The sequence below is a fragment of the Labeo rohita genome, chromosome 2 (assembly GCF_022985175.1).
Source record: "Labeo rohita strain BAU-BD-2019 chromosome 2, IGBB_LRoh.1.0, whole genome shotgun sequence".
NCBI classification, from domain to species: Eukaryota; Metazoa; Chordata; class Actinopteri; order Cypriniformes; family Cyprinidae; genus Labeo; species Labeo rohita.
In genome coordinates this window covers 10402955-10424326 of record NC_066870.1, presented here as the reverse complement: position 1 = coordinate 10424326, position 21372 = coordinate 10402955, and the positions used below count along the sequence as shown (strand labels likewise).

Genomic DNA, 21372 nt, shown 5'->3' with positions numbered 1-21372 from the left:
AATCAGCGTTTTAATAAACAGTGTTTTAATAATTTATTCATCTGCAAGAGTATAACATCTCAAATGCAAGAATATCAATATAGCATAACTGCAATTTACTTATATTCTTTGTTTAAAACTACAACAGTATAATAACTGCAACAATATTCAAATATACAAATTACTCCAAAAGTTAAAATTTCTGCAACAACACAATTTATAACTGCAACAGTATAAAATTATTTAAAAAAAAATCAAAGCTGCAGCAATATACAATAAAAGGAATTTTTCAAATCTGTAAAAATGTAACAATTTGATAAACAAATCCGAACGACCTGGGAACAGATGAATTCATCTTGACAACACATAAGGCATGGACAAAAAAAGAAATTACAAACCACGAAAGCAAATGATCGCCAACTATATTAAGCCTGCTAGGCAATGAAGGATGATCTGACTCTCAAAGTTTTTAGTCCATCCATTCATAGTCCGCAATCTTGCTAATCAATGAAAGAACCTTCGGACTGACTGCTGTTAGCTTTCTTGATGTGGTCTTCTCCACTTTTGGTCCCTTCTCAGGGTTCATCTTAAAAAGGCATCTGTTTAATGAAAAAAATCATTAGTAATAAAACACAGACTGTAACATATGCTCCAAATATAGAAATAATAAAAGCAGAGTAATTAGAATTTGCATAGGGCATGCTTGTGGAGGATGTCTGCTATAAAGACATGTTTGTGAGAGGATGTTATGTGTGAGACAGACATATTGTAAGAGAGTGTGTTATGTGAATGTGTGTGAGGATGCGTGTTTGAGAGAGTGTGAGTATGTGAGGATGCGTGTGTGAGTATATGAGTATGCGTGTGTGAGATTGTGAGTATGTAAGGATATGTGTGAGTTTATGAGTATGCATGTGTGAGAGTGTGAGTATGTGAGGATGCGTGTGTGAGTATATGAGTATGCGTGTATGAGATTGTAAGTATGTGAAGATATGTGTGAGTATATGAGGATGCGTGTGTGAGATTGTGAGTATGTGAGGATATGTGTGAGTATGTGAGTATGCATGTGTGAGAGTGTGAGGATGCGTGTGTGAGTATATGAGTATGCGTGTATGAGATTGTGAATATGTGAAGATATGTGTGAGTATATGAGGATGCGTGTGTGAGATTGTGAGTATGTGAGGATGCGTATGTGAGTATATGAGTATGCGTGTGTGAGATTGTGAGTATGTGAGGATATGTGTGAGTATATGAGTATGCATGTGTGAGAGTGTGAGCATGTGAGGATGCGTGTGTGAGTATATGAGTATGCGTGCATGAGATTGTGAGTATGTGAGGATATGTGTGAGTATATGAGGATGCGTGTGTGTGTGTGAGATTGTGAGTATGTGAGGATATGTGTGAGTATATGAGTATGCATGTGTGAAGTGTGAGTATGTGAGGATGCGTGTGTGAGTATGAGTATGCGTGTATGAGATTGTGAGTATGTGAGGATATGTGTGAGTATATGAGGATGCGTGTGTGTGAGATTGTGAGTATGTGAGGATATGTGTGAGTATGTGAGTATGCATGTGTGAGAGTGTGAGTATGTGAGGATGCGTGTGTGAGTATATGAGTATGCGTGTGTGAGATTGTGAGTATGTGAGGATGCGTGTGTGAGTATATAAGTATGCGTGTATGAGATTGTGAGTATGTGAGGATATGTGTGAGTATATGAGGATGCGTGTGTGTGAGATTGTGAGTATGTGAGGATATGTGTGAGTATGCATGTGTGAGAGTGTGAGTATGTGAGGATGCGTGAGTATATGAGTATGCGTGTGTGAGATTGTGAGTATGTGAGGATATGTGTGAGTATATGAGTATGCATGTGTGAGAGTGTGAGTATGTGAGGATGCGTGTGTGAGTATGAGTATGCGTGTATGAGATTGTGAGTATGTGAGGATATGTGTGAGTTTATGAGGACGCGTGTGTGTGAGATTGTGAGTATGTGAGGATATGTGTGAGTATGTGAGTATGCATGTGTGAGAGTGTGAGTATGTGAGGATGCGTGTGTGAGTATATGAGTATGCGTGTGTGAGATTGTGAGTATGTGAGGATATGTGTGAGTATATGAGTATGCATGTGTGAGAGTGTGAGTATGTGAGGATGCGTGTGAGTATATGAGTATGCGTGCATGAGATTGTGAGTATGTGAGGATATGTGTGAGTATATGAGGATGCGTGTGTGTATGAGATTGTGAGTATGTGAGGATATGTGTGAGTATATGAGGATGCGTGTGTGTGAGCATGTGAGGATATGTGTGAGTATATGAGTATGCATGTGTGAGAGTGTGAGTATGTGAGGATGCGTGTGTGAGTATATGAGTATGCGTGTGTGAGATTGTATGTAAGGATATGTGTGAGTATATGAGGATGCGTGTGTGAGATTGTGAGTATGTGAGGATATGTGTGAGTATATGAGGATGCGTGTGTGAGATTGTGAGGATATGTGTGAGTATATGAGGATGCGTGTGTGAGATTGTGAGTATGTGAAGATATGTGTGAGTATATGAGGATGCGTGTGAGATTGTGAGTATGTGAAGATATGTGTGAGTATATGAGGATGCGTGTGTGAGATTGTGAGTATGTTAGGATATGTGTGAGTATATGAGTATGCATGTGTGAGAGTGTGAGTATGTGAGGATATGTGTGAGTATATGAGTATGCGTGTGTGAGAGTGAGTATGTGAGGGTGTGTGTGTGTGTGTGTTTGAGAGATTGTGAGTATGTGAGGATGCGTGTGTGTGTGTGTGAGAGTGTGAGTATGTGAGGATGCGTGTGTGAGATTGTGAGTACGTGAGGATATGTGAGTATGTATGTGTGAGAGTGTGAGTATGTGAGGATGCATGTGTGAGTATATGAGTATGCGTATGTGAGATTGTGAGTATGTGAGGATATGTGTGAGTATATGAGTATGCATGTGTGAGAGTGTGAGTATGCGTGTGTGAGATTGCGAGTACGTGAGGATATGTGAGTATGTGAGTATGCATGTGTGAGAGTGTGAGTATGTGAGTATGCATGTGTGAGAGTGTGAGTATGTGAGGATGCATGTGTGAGTATATGAGTATGCATGTGTGAGAGTGTGAGTATGTGATGATGCGTGTGTGAGTATATGATTATGCGTGTATGAGATTTATGAGTATGTGAGGATATGTGTGAGTATATGAGGATGCGTGTGAGATTGTGAGTATGTGAGGATATGTGTGAGTATATAAGTATGCATGTGTGAGTGTGAGGATGCGTGTGTGAGTATATGAGTATGCGTGTATGAGAATGTGAGTATGTGAGGATATGTGTGAGTATATGAGGATGCGTGTGTGTGAGAGTGAGCATGTGAGGGTGTGTGTGTGTGTGTTTGAGAGAGTGTGAGTATATGAGTATGTGAGGATGCGTGTGTGACAGTGAGTATGTGAGGATGCGTGTGTGTGTGTGTGTGAGAGTGTGAGGATGTGAGGATGTGTGTGAGTATATGAGTATGCGTGTGTGAGAGTGTGAGCATGTGAGGATATGTGTGAGTATATGAGGATGCGTGTGTGAGAGTGTGAGTATGTGAGGATATGTGTGAGTATATGAGGATGCGTGTGTGTGAGAGTGTGAGTATGTGAGGGTGTGTGTGAGAGTGTGAGAATGTGAAGATGCATGTGTGACTGTGAGGATGCGTGTGACAGTGTGTGAGGATGCGTGTATGTGTGAGTGAGGATGCATGTGTGAGAGTGTGAGTATGTGAGGATGCATGTGTGAGTGTGTGAGGATGCGTGTGTGACAGTGTGTGAGTATGGGTGTGACAGTGTGAGTGTAAGTGTGGGTGTGTGAGAGTGTGAGAATGTGAAGATGCGTGTGTGACTGTGTGACTGTGAGGATGCGTGTGTGACAGTGTACCTGGTATTTATCACGTTATGGGGACCAAATGTCCCCACAAGGATAGTAATACCAGTAAATTTTGACCTTGTGGGGACATGTTTTAGGTCCCCATGAGGAAACAGGCTTATAAATCATGCACAATGAGTTTTTTTGAGGAAGTAAAAGTGTGCTCAATCTCCTGTGAGGGCTAGGTTTAGGTGTAGGGCTATAGAAAATACGGTTTGTACAGTATGAAAACCATTACGCCTATGGAATGTCCCCATAAAACATGTAAACACAATGTGTGTGTGTGTGTGTGTGTGGTATGTGAGGATGTGTGTATGAGAGTGAGTCTGTGTGTGTTGTTGTTTTTTTTACCTTTGCACAAACTCTAGCGTTGCTCCTTGGTCTCCTGGGTATGAAATGTTGAAGCAGTAGTACGAGGCAAACATCAGCTTCAGAGCATCACTGAAGATGGTGATGTGGCTGTTTACTACGACTTGGTCCACAGAAAACATATAGTTCTCTGCTGTCAAGGGGGGACTTCCTGTTGTTATACATTAGAAAAAGAAGGGATCAGTAACACTGTGACAAACTTAAATTCCTGCAATATTAAATGGTTTTCCTTTAAAAATATTCAAACATACCACACACAACTATGCAGGGTGTACATGGAAGATTTGCACAGTCTACTTCAGAGGACAAGGTTGTCTGATCCACTTTATGGAACATCTGGTCTTCTCTCTCACTGAAGTAGCTAAGAACTAGCTGAAGAAACCCAGCAGCACTGACATCATCCACATTCTTGCTTGATTTTTCCATTTCCCTGAAGATGGTATGCATGTTCGCTGTCTTGTCACTACATTTGAAGTATGAAACAACCCTAGCACACTTACTTGCTATAGCTTTGTCATCAATGTCTATCCCTGTTAGCTCTTTAAAGTGAGTCATCATGCCAGCTGTTTCAAATAAATATGGCCATTCATGCATCAAATCAGAGGTGTCAACACCATTAATGATGTCTTTTCTCTGGGTGAAGAAGGTGGCCCTCATCATATTCTCAACAGTGTTGGTGTCCTGGCACCTTTCTCTGTTCATTTTTTTCATTTCCTCCTGTACATGTTTCTGGGTGTCAGGCGTTTCATTAGCTGGTAGCTGCACCGGTTGCCAGTTTTTACACCCATAGCTGTCTAGTCTCTTCTTTCTACGCAAAGTATCTTCTTCTTTACTGTTGCCAGCTGCTCGTCTCTTTAAAGAAAGTGATGTGGTTCCTCTCCTCACATTATCCACTCTGTTAATCAGCTGTTTGATGACTGAATCCAGTGTTGGGCAGTAGCGTCGGTACAAGTAGTGACGCTACTAGCTTAACTACATTTCTCAGTAGCGTGGTGGTAGCGTCGCTGTTTTCTGAATCAAATAGCTTTTCAGTAGCTAAGCTCTTATTTTGATCAAGTAGCGCGGTAGCGTCAACAAAAGCTAAAAGCTATATATTTTTCTATACTTTAAGCTCAAATCGGAAATATAACTGCTACGGATCACTGATCCTGGGTCAGTAAGCGACGTCACCGCCACTAAACCTCGTGACGCCATTGGCTCATTAAACTGTCAGTCAAACCGTATTAATCCTCCCGCCTCTCTCGTGAATGAAGTGCGGCGCGCAGTTTGAAGCATCTCAGCGTGTTTGCAGACTTGAGGTAAATAAAGAAGTGTTGATTGAAAAAGTACATGTTTTCTGTATTTATAATACAGCACTGTATTTATAAAGGCTAATGGTTTTTTTGCATTCGAGGAGATGAGAAAAGTGTGTCTTAGTCTAGCATTTGTTGTCGAGACAACCAAATTGCTGATGTGAAGCGCTGAATCTTTATATTTTTGCTAAATGTCAGAAAAAAACTGAGTGCCCACGTAGCAACAGAAAACTATAATCTGCAATGCAAACGCGTGAACGCAATGCACGTACTGCCTCTATTGTAGCGGTATTGAGAAAAAAACTTAGTACTTGAACTAGTGGTGGGCGCCTTGATTTTAGTCTTTGAAGCAGGCTAGTGCTCTGGGAAGATCTCAAACTCAGAAGAACGAGATGGGAAGTGGGTGGGTGTGGGTTGTCAAATTCATGGCGAAAGGCAAAATGTTTCGGTTCGTTCTTAGCAAAACAAACAAACAAACAAACAAACAAACAAACAAACAAAAACGATCAGGTTCCATACCGAAATAAGAATTAAACAGTGTTCTAGTCTCAACGAATTATAATAATCTTTGCTAATATTCTTGACACGTCAAACTGCTTTGAACTTTGCAGTATCGAATTATGACTTTACTAGGACCAAAATGCCGGAATATGCTATTCAGCTGTTTGATCGCGCACTATCACTGCAGCCTGTTCATTTGAAAAATAAAACACAGTCACCCAAAAGTTACACTAGTCAATTTAAATAGTGTGTGTTACGTGCAGCGTGAACACTGGTCCCGTGGCACATTTTTGCTCATCATATTTTCCGTCGACGTGCATGCAAAGCTTACCCAATGCATAATATTTTCGCTTCAAATACATTGCAGATATGGAAACATTTGTATTTGTGGCGAGAGAGGTAGTCTACATAAGCCCAACTTTACTTGCAGTTTCGCTTTAAATTTGTTTTGGATTGTTTAGGCAAATTTATTTATTTATTCATTTATTTATTCATTTATTTATTTATTTATTCATCCTCGTTCGGTTCTGAATACGGTTAAAGTTAAAGGATTTGTTGTGGAGTGAGGGAAATAATGTCGGAACATTATAACATTACTCTGTAGGCCTGTTCATTTCAGAATATAATAAAATGTGACTTATAGGCCTAGCCGCCGTGACCTGTCGGGTTTAATTTTTCCTCTCAAAGACGTACAATTTATGTTAGCGTGTTTTTTTTAAAAAACTTCGGCAAACGAAAATAGCCGCTTGATTCGGTAAAATATTCTTACTGTCAGTTAACAAATTTACAATAGAATTTAGCTTTGCTTCCCAGATAGTAACAGGGTCTGGGCCAAATCTGGCTTACATTTGGCACTTGTTTTTTAGTCACAGTCTTGTATTCATGAAATCAATTACTATCTTTAAAAATGGCAGTAAATTAAAGTGCTGTTTTTGTGCGGTCTGTCATATTTCAGTAGCTATATACAGCAAAACTACAGCACTTCCATTAGGCTATTTTTTTTTTTTTACGAAGCTGTCAACACTGTAAACTCTGATGGCATGCAATCAGTTGACAAACACCCATTCATATATAGACTATGTTATTCAATTATATGTATAAATTATTTTATTAAAAAATTTCGTGTTTTCCCTGTTTTATTCATTCAACATTCTGAAACAGGTGCCATTGTTTTAAAAAAAAAATGTTTTTCAAGAAAGAATTCAACCCCCCCTAACCCCCCAAAATATGAGATAAACCCAGCCCTGTACATTATACTGATTTTTGTTGCCAAATTGGTTTGGAAGAGTGGTTGAATAAACAATTAAACTGGACTTTTATGCCTGTATGACTGACAATTTAATTGATCACTGAGAGAGCATTGACTTGGTATGATGTTGGTTCAATAGAAAAATGAAAATGTAAAAAATAGCTTAGATGTAGTAAACTACTTTTGCCATGTTGCTGTAGCTTAGCTTGCTACATTACCCAAGGCTGTAGCTTTAGTGTAGTTAAGCTTCATTTAATGAAGAGTAACTGTTAGCTTAGCTCACTACATTTTCCAAGTAGCTTGCCCAACACTGGTCTTAGTAGCGTATTCTGGCCATAAGATGGAGCCAAAGGGTACAACAAAACTCATCTGCCAGTTTAAAGACAGTGAAGCTGAGACTGAGTTCCAAGTTATCGAGAAAGACTCACCTGCCATCCTTGGAAGACTGGAGTGCACAGAGTTAGGACTTGTCAAAAGAATCTACAAAGGAGACTGTGAAGATAACACAGACGTCCTGAAAGAGTTTGATGATGTGTTCAATGGATTAGGGTGCATACCAGGTGTGCCTCACATCAAGGTTGATCCAGCAATGGCACCTGTGATTCATCCACCCAGAAAAGTCCCAATAGCACTAAAAGACAAAATTAAACCAGAACTCAACAGAATAAAAAGGCTTGAAGTCATCAAGAAACAACAACCAACAGATTGGGTCAATAGTATGGTGACTGTTGTAAAATTGAACAAACTTCGCATCTGCATTGACTCAAAGGAGTTGAATAAGGCCATAAAAAGAGAAGAGTTTACCATTTGTATAACCATAGTTAAAACTATGTTTTTGTAGCAAAACCATTATTAATTTGTGGTTACCATAAAATATTTTAAATGTTTCTAAGCAGTAGAGTCATATAATTTGGTGTGTCACAGAATTCAGCAACTGAATGAATCAGCTGTAAAAGAATGGTTTTCTAACTAAGTCATTAAGACGGTCTCTTGCTGCCACCTAGTGGCATAATAATGTAACTTACAATTAAAGCTACCAAAGTACATTTTTCAAAATCTCAGTTATTCCAGTATTATAAAATATTACTTGAACAACAATAGCCATTATAAACTGTATGTATTATATATTATTTGAGCAAGTTCTAAATTGGATGCCATATACCTGTAATTTGTGCTAATAAATCTCTAACAATATAATCATTAGTTTTAGTGCAAACGAGTAATAAGATTGCAGTGTGATTATTATTATACCTGCAATAAAATAATTTGTAACTAGCTGAAATTGAATACATTTTACAAATGAAATGTTGCTTTTTTCTGTTAAAATATGCATTGAAATTTCTTGGACTTTGTACTCATATTCAAATTTGCCAGTCATTGCATAATTTTCATATGTTGTACTTTATTTGAAACCATTATGCTTTATTGGTATATATTCATGCATTTGTCTTGTTTATTGGCTTATTTATTTATTTTTGTGAACTACCCATATCACATTACTTTTTATACTTTGTGAATAAATACTACGAGTGATAATTTTTGTGTAGTATAAATTATTAGGCCTACATATGTTAACCTAGCTTTATAAAACAGACGAAGTCAGCAATGCTACAAGGTAAGGTGAACTGTAAGTAAGTGCTTTTAAGATCAGTAGTCAGATTTAACACTGTAAAGAAAACATTTTGATGGCAGCATGTAAAGTACCAGTTTGGACGTGGTAAGTACGTTATAAATACGTTTTTTCACAACGTTGCAAAAACGTTTTTACAACGTATCCTTCCAATGTTTTAAAAACGTTATAAAAACGTTTTTTTCACGTTGTGAAAAAACGTATTTATAACGTTTAAAAAAACCCGACATTTGTCGTATTAAATACGTCGGGAAAAAACGTTATTACAACCTTTTTACAATGTGAAAAAAAACGTTTTTATAACGTTGTGTTTGCTGGGCTGACACAACACGGATGAGATGCGTGGGATGAATTAAGGTCCTTCTAAAATATTACGCGGGAGCACGTTCGCGTGGAGTATGCATTTCGAAACTAAGGATGTTTAGACCTACATCTCATATCATCTGCTGAAATGTTCCTATTAATATATTTCTCTTTCAAATGCGCATTCTGAATAATAAATAAATTTAACCTGCTGCAGTCAATTTCGTCTTCTCATTAACAATGTTTTTCTCATCATATTTTATACCCGTTTACATAAAAATACATTTTAAATAAACACCCTTACAAAATTAACCATGGATTTACTATAGTTAATGTAGTAACCATGTTATATTTTATTTTATTTTTTTCCGCGGACTGATTTCCATTTGTATTCCCATAGTTTTACTACACATACCATGGTTAATTTTCGTAAGAGCAGCATTAAAATAGATGAATGAATTAGGGCTGGGTATCGATTCAGATGTTCCGATTCGATTTCGATTTTCAAGTTCTTAATTCGATTCGATTTCGATTCGATATTCGATTTTCGATTCGATTTCGATTTCAATTCTTGATCTGACAATATGAATGAATATAGATTTAATACAAATTCTACATTTATAAAATAATAAATCTTCTGTTGTCTGTTAGGCTGCGGGGTGCTAGAAGCATTTCACCTCAGAGTTACAAATCGGGCATATAGCTGTGTTCTTGTCCACTGTAACTTTATCTTTCTTGAGCAATGTGAAATGCTTCCATACCTCTGACTTTTTATTTGAAGGTGTGGTTGGTATCGGGAACGCACCTGAATCCGCCATTTTATAAATGAAATGAATGAATAACGGACTCTCCATTGTAACATAGCAAGGTAAATAAAGGAATGACACCTAGTGGATTAGACTAGTAATAAGATTAGCGTAAATCTTATGTTTAATGCTTGTGTAAATAAATATCGAAAAAATCAATACGTGTCCATTGAGAATCGATTCTGAATCGACTACATTTTAAAAAACGATATATCGAAAAATCGATTTTTTTTGCCTAGCCCTAGAATGAATACACAGGCGTTGCCTTAAAGAAATAACAATGTTGAACATTTTAGCTAATTAATCTTAGACAGTACAAGGCGTTGACAGCGTGATTTGAGTATTAATTAAGAATTTTGGCATAAACATGTGGATTACATACAGTGAAATGAATGAAAAACGACAGAATAAAAACTAAAATTTAATACAAATGAATAAACATGTTGATTCTGATCTTATTCATCAGGTCTCACACACACTGCAGCATTGACGCAGTGTGGTGAAATCATGAATGTTTACGAGCCATGGGTTTCTCAGATGGATTAAATCTTGGATGGACCTTGGATTAAAACTACAAGTTCCGTTGCGTTTGGAATCGTCAGAATATTTCTTCGCCTGTCTCTGAAAATGTCCGGATTTTGAAATCAACCTGCAGATGCTCATTTCAACAGGCTTTTATTCAACTAGTGATTACAGCATATTGAAAAATATACATAACCGAAAGAATCGATACAGTGCTTCGACAAACGCTTGGTGTTCAATTCCGGTGCGATAAAGGTCCATAGAGTTGAAAATAGCAGATACACTTAGCAGAGCCTACCTACGGAGCCCCTTAAGGGACATGGTGGTGAAAAAAATCAGAGTGAGTGAAAAAAAATTCAGGGTGGGAGGAAAAATATTTTTCAGATTTTTTGCCTTCTCTCGCAAAACATTTGTGTTCCCTCGAGAAATTTTGCGTTCCCTCGCAAAACTTTTGCGTTCTCTCGCAAAGATTTTTGCATTCCCTCGCAAAACCAGTTGAGTTCGGACAAACACTTCCTGTTAACTTTACAGCTTGTAGTGGTTCCTACAGCTTGTAGTGGTTCCTAGCTTGTACGTTCGTATTTGCACGGCTGTATTTCCCGTGTCAAGTAAAGTCACAGCTGCCATGCCAGAGCCAAGTAAAGCTACAGCTGTGTTTCCCAGGTCAAGTCAAGTTACAGCTGTGCTTCCTGAGTCAAGCAGAGTCAAAGCTGCCGTTCCTGAGTCAAGCAACGTCAAAGCTGCGGTTCCTGTGTCAAGCAAAGTCAAAGCTGCGGTTCCTGTGTCAAGCAAAGTCAAAACGGATTTTCCTGAGCCAAGTCAAGCCACAGCTGGTCTTAGTGAACCAAGTCACATCACAGTTGGTCTTCATGAGCCGAGTCCAGCCACAGCTGATCTTCACAAGTTAAGTCAAGTCACAGCTCGTCTCCACGAGCCAAGTCAAGTCACAGCTGGTCGTCACGAGCCAAGTCAAGTCACAGCAGTTCTTAATGAGCCAAGTCAAGTTATTGCTGTTGTTTCTGAGTCAAGTCACATCCTGGCTGGTCGTCCAGAGACAAGTCACGTCCCGGCTGGTCGCCCAGAGTCGAGTCACGTCTTGTCTGACCGACCACAGTCAAGTCACGTCTCCTCTGATCACCCAGAGCCAAGTCACGTCTCGTCTAACCTCCCAGAGCCCCGTCATGTCTCGTCCGAGCTCCTAGAGTCTTGTCACATTTCGTCTGCCTGTCCAGAGCTAAGTCACATCTCGTCAGACCACCCAGTACCTCGTCACGTTTCGTCTGTCTGTCCAGAGCCTAGTCACATCTTGTCTGACCTCCCAGAGCCTCGTCACGTCATGTTTGCCAGTGTGATGGCGATCACCATTCTCAGTATGTGGGCCGCACACTACGCTCCAGAGGTCTCGTCCGTTCACAAGTCTGCTCCAGAGGTCCCGTCTGTCACCAAGTCTGCTCCAGAGGTCCCGTCTGTCACCAAGTCTGCTCCAGAGGTCCCGTCTGTCACCAAGTCTGCTCCAGAGGTTTCATCTGTCACCAAGTCTGCACCAGAATTCTCATCTGACCTCCCAGAGCCTCGTCATGTCATGTCTGCCAGCGTGATGGCGATCACCATTCTTAGTATATGGGCCGCACACTACGCTCCAGAGGTCTCGTCTGTTCACAAGTCTGCGCCAGAGGTCTCGTCTGTTCACAAGTCTGCTCCAGAGGTCTCGTCTGATCACAAGTCTGCTCCAGAGGTCTCGCCTGTTCACAAGTCTGCCCCAGAGGTCTCGTCTGACCACAAGTCAGCTCCAGAGGCCTCTCCTGTCTGAGAAGCTGCGCCAATGCCTCCAGAGATGTCAGCTCGTGCTGTAGAACCTCCTAAGGAGGTAGCGTTCATCCATGAACTCTCTGCTTCTCTCCTTGTTCTGTCTGCCTCCTCTGTCTCTGCTCTCCCCAGGTCCCAGTCCATGACGCAGGTCCCTGCGCCTCCTGCTCTGCCTTGGAGGGCCCCTGCGCCTCCTGCTCCACCCTGGAGGGCTCTTGCGCCTCCTCCAGTGCCTGTCCTGTCGCTCCGCCCCGGTGGGCTAATGGTCCGCCTGCTCCGCCATGGAGGGTTCCTGGTCCGTCTGTCCTGTTGTGGTGTCCTCAGCCCTGTCTGTCCTGCCAGCTCCGCCTGGGTTCTCTGCTCTGCCGGTCCTGCCTCAGTCCCCTGGACCACCACATGGTCCTAGTCCTCCTTCCCTCGCTTGTCCCGCCCCCGCTCCACCGCTCACTCGGATTGTTTTGTGTTTGGAGCGTCTGGAAGCCGCTCCTTGGGGGGCGGGCTCTGTCACGAACCCACTCCTGTACGTCAGTCTGCTTGCCACCAGAGGTCGTTTTGACAATCATATCTCACTGACTGTTACACCACACCCCAGACTACGTTTCCCATCTGCCATTGTGGCCGTCACCTGTACCCAATCAGAGACACTATTTAAACCCCGGACTTCCTGTCAGTTGTCGCCGAGTATTGGTTTGCGTTTTTCACTGTTGATGTGTTAGCAACTGTACGGAGCCTTTAAGTCTGTTCGTGCTGTCTCGTCTAGCCTTGTCTTGTTCCTTAGTCATCCTTGAACCCACGCATTGTTATAACGTCTTGTCTGTTTTGCTGCCAACCTTTTGAAACTCTTGCCTGTCTGGATTACTCTATTTCCTCGCCCTTCGGATAACGTTCGCCATGGATCGACCCTCGCCTGTGTTATGGACTACTCTTTCATCTTGCTGTCTATATACCTGTTTGCCACTGTCTGACACTGCCTGCCTTGACCATGTCTTTGTCGATGTCCTCTAATAAAAGTTTGCAAATGGATCCGCCCGCTTCACGCTTCATCTCTCCCTCCGTAACAGCTGGACTTTATTTAAAATTAACGACTATTTGCATCTTTCTTGACCAACAGCAGTCGTCGTATTGGTGAAAATTCAATATCAATGAGTGAAGAAATTTGTTGAACAGCTTACCGATTGTGCATTCCATGTTTTAATGAAGGTAAGTGCTACTGCTTAGTAAACTGACTAATTAAAACCAGTCATATAGCAACTATGTTTAAGCTGATACTAAAACGTCCACAGAGCTTGTTTCCAGGTTTCAAAGCTTTTCTGTTTGCTTTTAAATGACTGAGATTTTACTTAATATAAAGAAAAAAATAAATGTATTCATGTTATTGTTAAAATTCCTTTTCAGTTAAAAGACACAGATGCAGATGTGGAATAGGACACAAATTGAAGGCAACTACATTTAAGTTCTGCAGAAGAATTTGTTTCTGCTGGCATACCTGTGTCACGAATCTGGTCGGTGTCCCGCTGTCCGCTCACCACCAGATGTCACTCTTACCTTATCACTCACTGACTGTTGCATTACATCCCGGACTACATCTCCCAGTATCCATTGCGCTGATTGCATCAGCATCTGTGACCAATCAGCGGCGCTATAAAAGCCCCGGTCCTTCCCCATGCAGGTCACGGATTGTTGTGGTTGTTTTGTTAGTATTTCCAAGTTCCCTAGTATTCTAGTTCCCTGTGTTTACGTTCCTGCCTGGCCATCTCGTTTACGTTTGTCTGCCGCCTACCTTTCGGACTATCGCTCGGATTTTTGGATTATTCTCTTGGATTGCCCCGTTTCGGATACCGTTCGCCCCTGGTTCTACTCACGCCTGCTTCACGGACTCCCACTGTGCTTAGCCTTCGTTGTTCCTGTTTGCTTGTTGTCTACCCTGCCTGCATTGACCATGTATCTGTCTCGTCCCATTAATAAAAGCTCGCATGTGGATCCGCTCGCCTCTCGTCCCTCACTCCTTGTAACAGAACAATCCGTCACTACAGGATCCAGCAGCTTCACCCCCGGACAATCAGCCGATACGGACACAGACAGAACTCTATGCAGGATCAAGCAAGGACCAAACACACTCGAACAATATACCCATGAGTTTCTGGCCATAGCCAACTATTCCACCCTCCCGGGCAGTATAATTATTGAAATATTTTGTGATGGCGTAAATCAGCCTTTAAGGGCGAGGCTGAGACGCGAGGGTCCGCGTCCATCGCTCGCGGCATTTTTGAACTTTGCATTGTTGTGTGTGGGTTCGCCGTGCACCGTGGGGGTCGCAAAGAGGGAACGCGACAACGCGGCAATGGCGACTGCGCGTCCCGCTCGCAGATGGGCGGTCATGCCGGAGCACGATGCTACAAACACGTTTGCCGCCTGGATCGCTCGTGAGATGGCGGCCGTGTCGGAGCGCGCTTGAGCAATGGCGGTGACTGCGGTGCCCGTTCACAAGATGGCGGCAGCGCCGGTGCGCGCTCACAAGATGGCGGCGACTGCGATGCCCGTTCGCAAAATGGTGGCGGCGCCAGTGTGCGCTCACCAGATGGCAGCGACGGCGGAGCCCGTTCACAAAATGGCGGCGAAAGCAGAGCTCCGTCACGTCACAGCTGCCATACAAGAGCCATTTAAAGTTACAGCTACATTTCATGAGTCAAGTCAAGTTTCCAAGTCTACCCAAGTTGCAGCTGTGTTTCCTGAGTCAAGTCAAGTTTACAAGTCAAGTCAAGTTGCAGCTGTGTTTCCTGAGTCAAGTCAAGTTTCCGAGTCAAGTCAAGTTGTGGCTGTGTTTCCTGAGTCAAGTCAAGTTTCCAAGTCAAGTCAAGTTGTGGCTGTGTTTCCTGAGTCAAGTCAAGTTACCAAGCCAAGTCAAGCTACAGCTGCTGTCCCAGAGTCAAGTCAAGCTACGGCTGCTGTTCCCGTGCCAAGTCAAGCTACGGTTCTTGTTCCTGTGTCAAGTCAGGTTAAAGCTGTGTTTCCTGTGTCAAGTCAAGTCAGAGCTATTGCACCTGTCTCAAGTCAAGTTACAGCCATCTTCCCTGAGCCAAGCACTGTCAAGATGGCCGTCACGCCCGAGCCACTGCACAAGATGGCTGCCACGCCAGAGCCCCTGCACAAGAAGGCTGCCACCAGAGCCACTGCACAAGATGGCTGCCACGCCAGAGCCACCGCACAAGATGGCCGCCATTCCAGAACCTGTAGCCAGCACCCGGACGCCACCTGTGGTCATGATGGCCCACGTGCTGGACACACCCCTAATGACGGTATGGGCAGCTAAAGTGGCACTCCTTCATGTCGCGGCAGCTATCCCTGAGTCAAGTCAAGACACAGAGTCAAGTCAAGACACAGAGTTAAGCCAGGTCACAGCTGTTCCCCACGAGTCAAGCCAAGTCACACCTGTTCTCCACGAGTCAAGTCACATTACAGCAGCTGTTCATACTAGGTCAAGTCAAGTTACAGCCGTGTCTCCTGAGCCAGGTCAAGCTACGACTATTGTTCCAGTCAAGTCAAGCCAAAGCTGTAGCTTCCAAGTCCAGTCAAGCTTTCGAGTCCAGTCAAGCTTTCGAGTCCAGTCAAGCTTCCGAGTCCAGTCAAGCTTCCAAGTCCAGTCAAGCTTCCAAGTCCAACAACGTCAAGGCGGTCGTTCCTGCGTCAAGCAACGTCACAGCCGTGGTTCTTGAGTCAAGTAAAGTCACCGCTGGGCTTCACGTGTCAGATCAAGTCACCGCTGATCTCCATGAGCCAAGTCACGTCACCGTTGATCTCCATGAGTCAAATCAGGTCACCGCTGGTCTTCACGAGCCAAGTAAAGTCACCGCTGATCTCCAAGAGTCAAGTCAGTTCACTACTGATCTTCACGAATCAAGTCAAGTCACAGCCAATCCCCACGAACCAAGTCACGTCCTGCCCGACTGCTCAGAGCCCCATCACGCCTCGTCTGACCGCCCAGAGTCAAGTCACGCCTCGTCTGACTGCCCAGAGTCAAGTCACGCCTCGTCTGATCCTCCAGAGCCTCGTCACATCTCGTCTATCTGTCTAGAGCCTCACCATGTCTCGTCTGACCGCCCAGAGTCAAGCCACGTCCCGCCTGACCGCTCTGAGTCAAGTCACGTCCCGCCTGACGGACCGGAGTCAAGCAACGTCCCGCCTGACGGCCCGGAGTCAAGTCACGTCTCGTCTGACCACCCAGAGCCAAGTCACGTCTCGTCTAACTGCCCAGAGCCTAGGCATGCCTCGTCTGACCGCCCAGAGCCTCGCCAGGCCTTGTCCGATGGCTCAAGGTGGAGTCACGCCCCGCCCAACGGCCCAGAGTCAGGTCACAGCTCATCCAACGCCCCAAGGGCACGGCCAGTCATGATGGCCAGTGTGGTGGACCCACCAGTAGTGTCAGGGCGATCTTCAAACATCCCAGTACCATCAACATCGTCAGAACCCTCCTTTAATGATGTCCTGTCACCTGCCGCTGCTCTTCCTATAATGGCGGTGGCCTTTTGGTGTGTGTGGGCTGCACACTCAGCTCCTGAGGTCACGTCTGTTCCCGAGTCAGCTCCTGAGGCCATGTCTGTTCACGAGTCAGCTCCTGAGGCCACGTCTGTTCACGAGTCAGCTCCTGAGGCCATGTCTATTCACAAATCAACCCCTGAGTTCCCATCTGATCTCAAGCCTGCTCCAGAGCTCCCGTCTGATCACAAGCCTGCTCCAGAGCTCCCGTCTGATTACAAGCCTGCTCCAGAGCTCCCGTCTGGTCTCCAGTCCGCTCCAGAGGCCTCCTCCTTTGGAGAAGCTGCGCCCATGCCTCCTGAGGTGTCGGCACGCGACGTAGAACCTCCTAGGGAGGCGGCGTTAACCTGTGCTCTCTCTGCTTCTCTCCTTATTCTGTCTGCCTCCTCTGTCCCTGTTCTCCCCAGGTCCCAGTCCATTACGCGGGTTCCTGCTCAGCCCTGGAGGGCCCTGGCGCCTCCTGTTCCGCCCTGGAAGGTCTCGGTGCCTCCTGCTCTGCCCTGGAGGGCTCCTGCCCCTCCTGCTCTTCTGTTTGTCTCCTCTATCCCTGCTCTTCCCAGGTCCCAGTCCCTGCCGCGGGTGCCTGCTCTGCCCTGGAGGGCCCCTGCGCCTCCCGCTCCGCCCTGGTGGGCTTCTGCTCCACCTCCGGCCCCGCCTTGGGGGGCTCCCGCGCCTCCTGCTCCGGCTCCGCCCTGGAGGGCCCCTGCACTTCCCGCTCCGCCCTGGTGGGCTTCTGCTCCGCCTCCGGCCCCGCCTTGGAGGGCTCCTGTGCCTCCTGCTCCGCCTCCGCCTCCCTAGTATTCTAGTTCCCTGTGTTTACGTTCCTGCCTGGCCATCTCGTTTACGTTTGTCTGCCGCCTACCTTTCGGACTATCGCTCGGATTTTTGGATTATTCTCTTGGATTGCCCCGTTTCGGATACCGTTCACCCCTGGTTCTACTCATGCCTGCTTCACGGACTCCCACTGTGCTTAGCCTTCGTTGTTCCTGTTTGCTTGTTGTCTACCCTGCCTGCATTGACCATGTATCTGTCTCGTCCCATTAATAAAAAGCTCGCATGTGGATCCGCTCGCCTCTCGTCCCTCACTCCTTGTAACAACCTGATGGTAAATATATTAATATTTGAATATATAAACACTCACGCATTCTTTTAAGGCCTCCATAATATGATGGTGTAAAAGGTTTATCTGTAGGCCTGTATGATTGAAGCCTTGACAGACATGAAACATGAAATTGTTTTGCTTTTCTCTCTTAGTCACCCACCAGATTCTCAACCCTCTGCAGAAGTCCTCATTCTTTCATTTTCTTCAGCTGACCATAAAGAAACGGAGCGGGGCAAAATAAATAAGCATCGGCCAACAAAAGCTTTAGCATACATGCTAAGGCAAATGGGTATGCATGTTTTTGTTAACATTTGATTTGTCTGTGTAATAATTCGCTTCCATCATTTTACTAGTCTTAAGTTGTCACCTGTATTGTTGTCATGTTTAATCAGATTGTCCAAGATGCCCTGGAAAAACAGTCAGGTGATGAGGAAGAAAATTAGGATGAGACAGACTTGTGCACTTCAATAAGGTAAAACTCACAATACTGTTGTAAAGTTTTTTTTTTTTTTTTTGTTGATTAAAGGGTTAATTTACTGAAATCAAAGTAGTCATGTACTCACCCTCATGTCATTCCTAACGCCTAAAACTTTTGTTCATCTTCAAAACACAAACGTAATTATTTTAATGAAATCAGATTTCTGTCCTTTCATTGACAAATACTATTATGATGCTTCAGAAAGTTCATAAAGAGATCATAAAACTAATCCATATGAATTAACTTATATTAATTAATTAATAGGTTTATTCTATATTTTCTAAAGAGACTTGATCATTTTGTATGATGAACAAATTGAATTTAGGCTTATTCACATATACATATTTATCAACTGAAACAGATATGGTAAATGGAAGCTCAAGCATGAAAACCATTGAGGTTCATTCTCGTGCTATGCAGTATCATTTGAGCTTTCACAGGAACTGTGTTTGCTGATCGCTGTTTGTGAATAAAAGCCTAATTTCAATCTGATTATCATACGGTTACTGTCTCTTAATTTTTTTTTTTTTACTAAACTGGTCAATTCATGTAAATTAGTTTATCTCTTTGAAAACTTTTTAAGCATTAAAGTGGTAGCTGTGTGGACTCAATGTATGGACAAAAATCTCAGTTTTCATTAAAGTATGTTCACTTTTGTTTCAAAAATTAAAAACAAAAAAGATTTGAGTGTGGTACAACATGAGAGTCAGTAAATATCAGAATTTTAATTTTGGGTGAACTAACCCTTTAAAGCACATTTCATCATCAAAAGTTACTAGTGCCGGGTTTTATGCATTCATCAAAGCACATAATAAATATCTTTTCCCCCTCTCTTTTCTTTGTTGAATTTATTTTTTGTTTTTTGCTGTTTACAGTGCTGTACCTGTACCAGTATTAAAAGGGCATGTCAGCCAGAGGGAGGACCACCAGCCATACCTACTGGTATTGAGAAGGATCAAGGGCATGATCACCTTATTCTATGTGGTCGGACAAGCACCTCATCCCTTCTGACGGAACCACCACCCTGAGTGCTATCGAACTCTAAGTCCACTTTGTGCTCAACCTGTTGTACCAGTAGGTCCTTGTCAATGTCTTTATCGTCCTGCTACGCTCTACAACATTGATGTTGGTCATACCAGTGAGTTGCCAAGAGTAAAAGAATTGCATGCAAAGCATTGACAATCTTTTGACAAATTATTTTTCAAAGCATCATGTATTTAAAGTACAAAGATATTTTAAGTTGAGAGTACATCTAACAGCCAACATTTTAAAGTCCCTACATGTCTCCCTACATGTCTTTTCATCTGTAGAGTTTACATTGGTGTTATGATGGTGAATTTTTCTTTCTTTTTTTTCTAAGCACACTTCATTCTTGAAAATAAAGGTTTAAACTGATACAACGTGTTGGCTGTTATTGAATGCACACATTATGTATTTTTAGTTGAACTGAATGCAGATTACATTTAATGACAAATCAGGGTTTGTATGAACACTATATAAAGTGTGGAAATAACTCCTTTGGTGTTAAGTTATTGACACACCTAGTGTAGTTTCAACACTAATGGTGTAAATGAGGGGAAAACACAATAATAGTGTTATTGGTGAACACTTACAGTGTTGTTTTAACTCTATGCAAGTGTTAAAAAAGTAACACAATTTTTAACGAGTTTGCCTGCCCATCCAGTCCTGATGGGCAATGGTAAACAAACTTGGCTTGCTGTCCATAATAGAGGCTCGAACCCCAAGCTTGGCTTGAGTGCCGAGTTCAACCCCCCATTGCGATATTACCTAGAGGGGTAAATAACAGAAATAGAGAAGGAGAAGGGGAGGTGGAAGGATGCTGGAAGAACTGACGCTGGGACGGTGCAATGAGAGCTGCTTATATAGGCTCGTAAGTCTTGACGATTGACAGGACTGAATAATTAGGCTTCTCCCGAACCTACGTTTGGAACTTCATTTCACAAGTTCGCCTGCCCATCCAGTCCTGATGGGCAATGGTAAACAAACCTGGCTTGCTGTCCTTAAATGGAGGCTCGAATCCGAGGCTCGGGTTGAGCGCAGAGTTCAACTCCCCAAAAAGTGCTTACAAGAGACAGCAAGCTGGGCAATCAACTGCGAGTAGTTTTTGTGATATGAGTAGAGAAAAACTTTATTGATTCTATCCCTCTCCCCCAAGAATGTGCAAAATACATTTCCCTGTTGCCGCGTTGGGGTAATATAAGTCAGGTGAAGGGCTAACAAACGAGATCGCACCTGTAGGAGAGGGGTGGGAAAACACTGCTGCGGCAGTGATGTAAAGTATAATTTTCATTGCAGGAGAAATCTCTGCTCTTGCAAAATTGGAAGAAAATTTATATATGAAGATTAGTCAGGGCGCTGCAAGAGTGCTGTGCAAAATCACTGCTGCGGCAGTGAGAAATGGAATTTAACATGACATCAGCTGCAAGGGAAGTGGAAGAAATCACTGCTGAAATGGAGGTTAGTATGACGTCTGCTGCAAGAGAGGTGGGGATGTCATTGCTGTGGAGGTGAGAAATAATGTTTAGTATGGAAACTCCTCCGAGACCAGTGGAGGAAATTCTGACCTCTAGACATCTTCTGAGACCGGTGGAAGAATTCACTGCTGAGGCAGTGAGAAGTAGGAGTTGGTATGATGTCTGCTGCAAGAAGATGGGAGACGTCGAGTAATAGAGTTTGGTATCATGACTTGTGGGATTGACAGTAAAGTAACAAAATTAATGATGCCAATTTGTCAAGGAGATGAATTCAAGTTCTGCTGTAATACCTTTCTGCGTTGGGTTGATGCATATACAGTACTGTGGCTGTTTGGGTGTTGTTGTTTACCACAGAGTTGTGGGCTAGATTAACGGTGATGGGCGTTCCGTGTTTGAAATTCGCTGC

The 21372-nt window shown here is 43.2% G+C and overlaps 1 protein-coding gene across 1 annotated transcript; it reads right to left on the bottom strand.

Moving 5' to 3' along the window:
* Positions 1 to 180: 180 nt before the first annotated feature.
* Positions 181 to 5672, bottom strand: LOC127174406 (uncharacterized). The gene is made up of 3 exons (XM_051124837.1): positions 4501 to 5672; positions 4232 to 4400; positions 181 to 578 (listed from the first exon to the last, which is right to left on the bottom strand). Exons 1-3 carry the CDS (start codon positions 4958 to 4960, stop codon positions 449 to 451), a joined length of 759 nt encoding a protein of 252 aa, XP_050980794.1. The 5' UTR covers positions 4961 to 5672; the 3' UTR covers positions 181 to 448.
* Between the last annotated feature and the right edge of the window lie 15700 nt (positions 5673 to 21372).

Coding starts and splice junctions, on each gene's coding strand:
- LOC127174406 (XM_051124837.1), bottom strand. CDS start 4,960: ATGAAAAAAATGAACAGAGAAAGGTGCCAGGACACCAACACTGTTGAG. Junction 4,401..4,500: donor ACCCTGCATAGTTGTGTGTG/GTATGTTTGAAT, acceptor GTATAACAACAG/GAAGTCCCCCCTTGACAGCA. Junction 579..4,231: donor ACGCTAGAGTTTGTGCAAAG/GTAAAAAAAACA, acceptor TTCATTAAACAG/ATGCCTTTTTAAGATGAACC.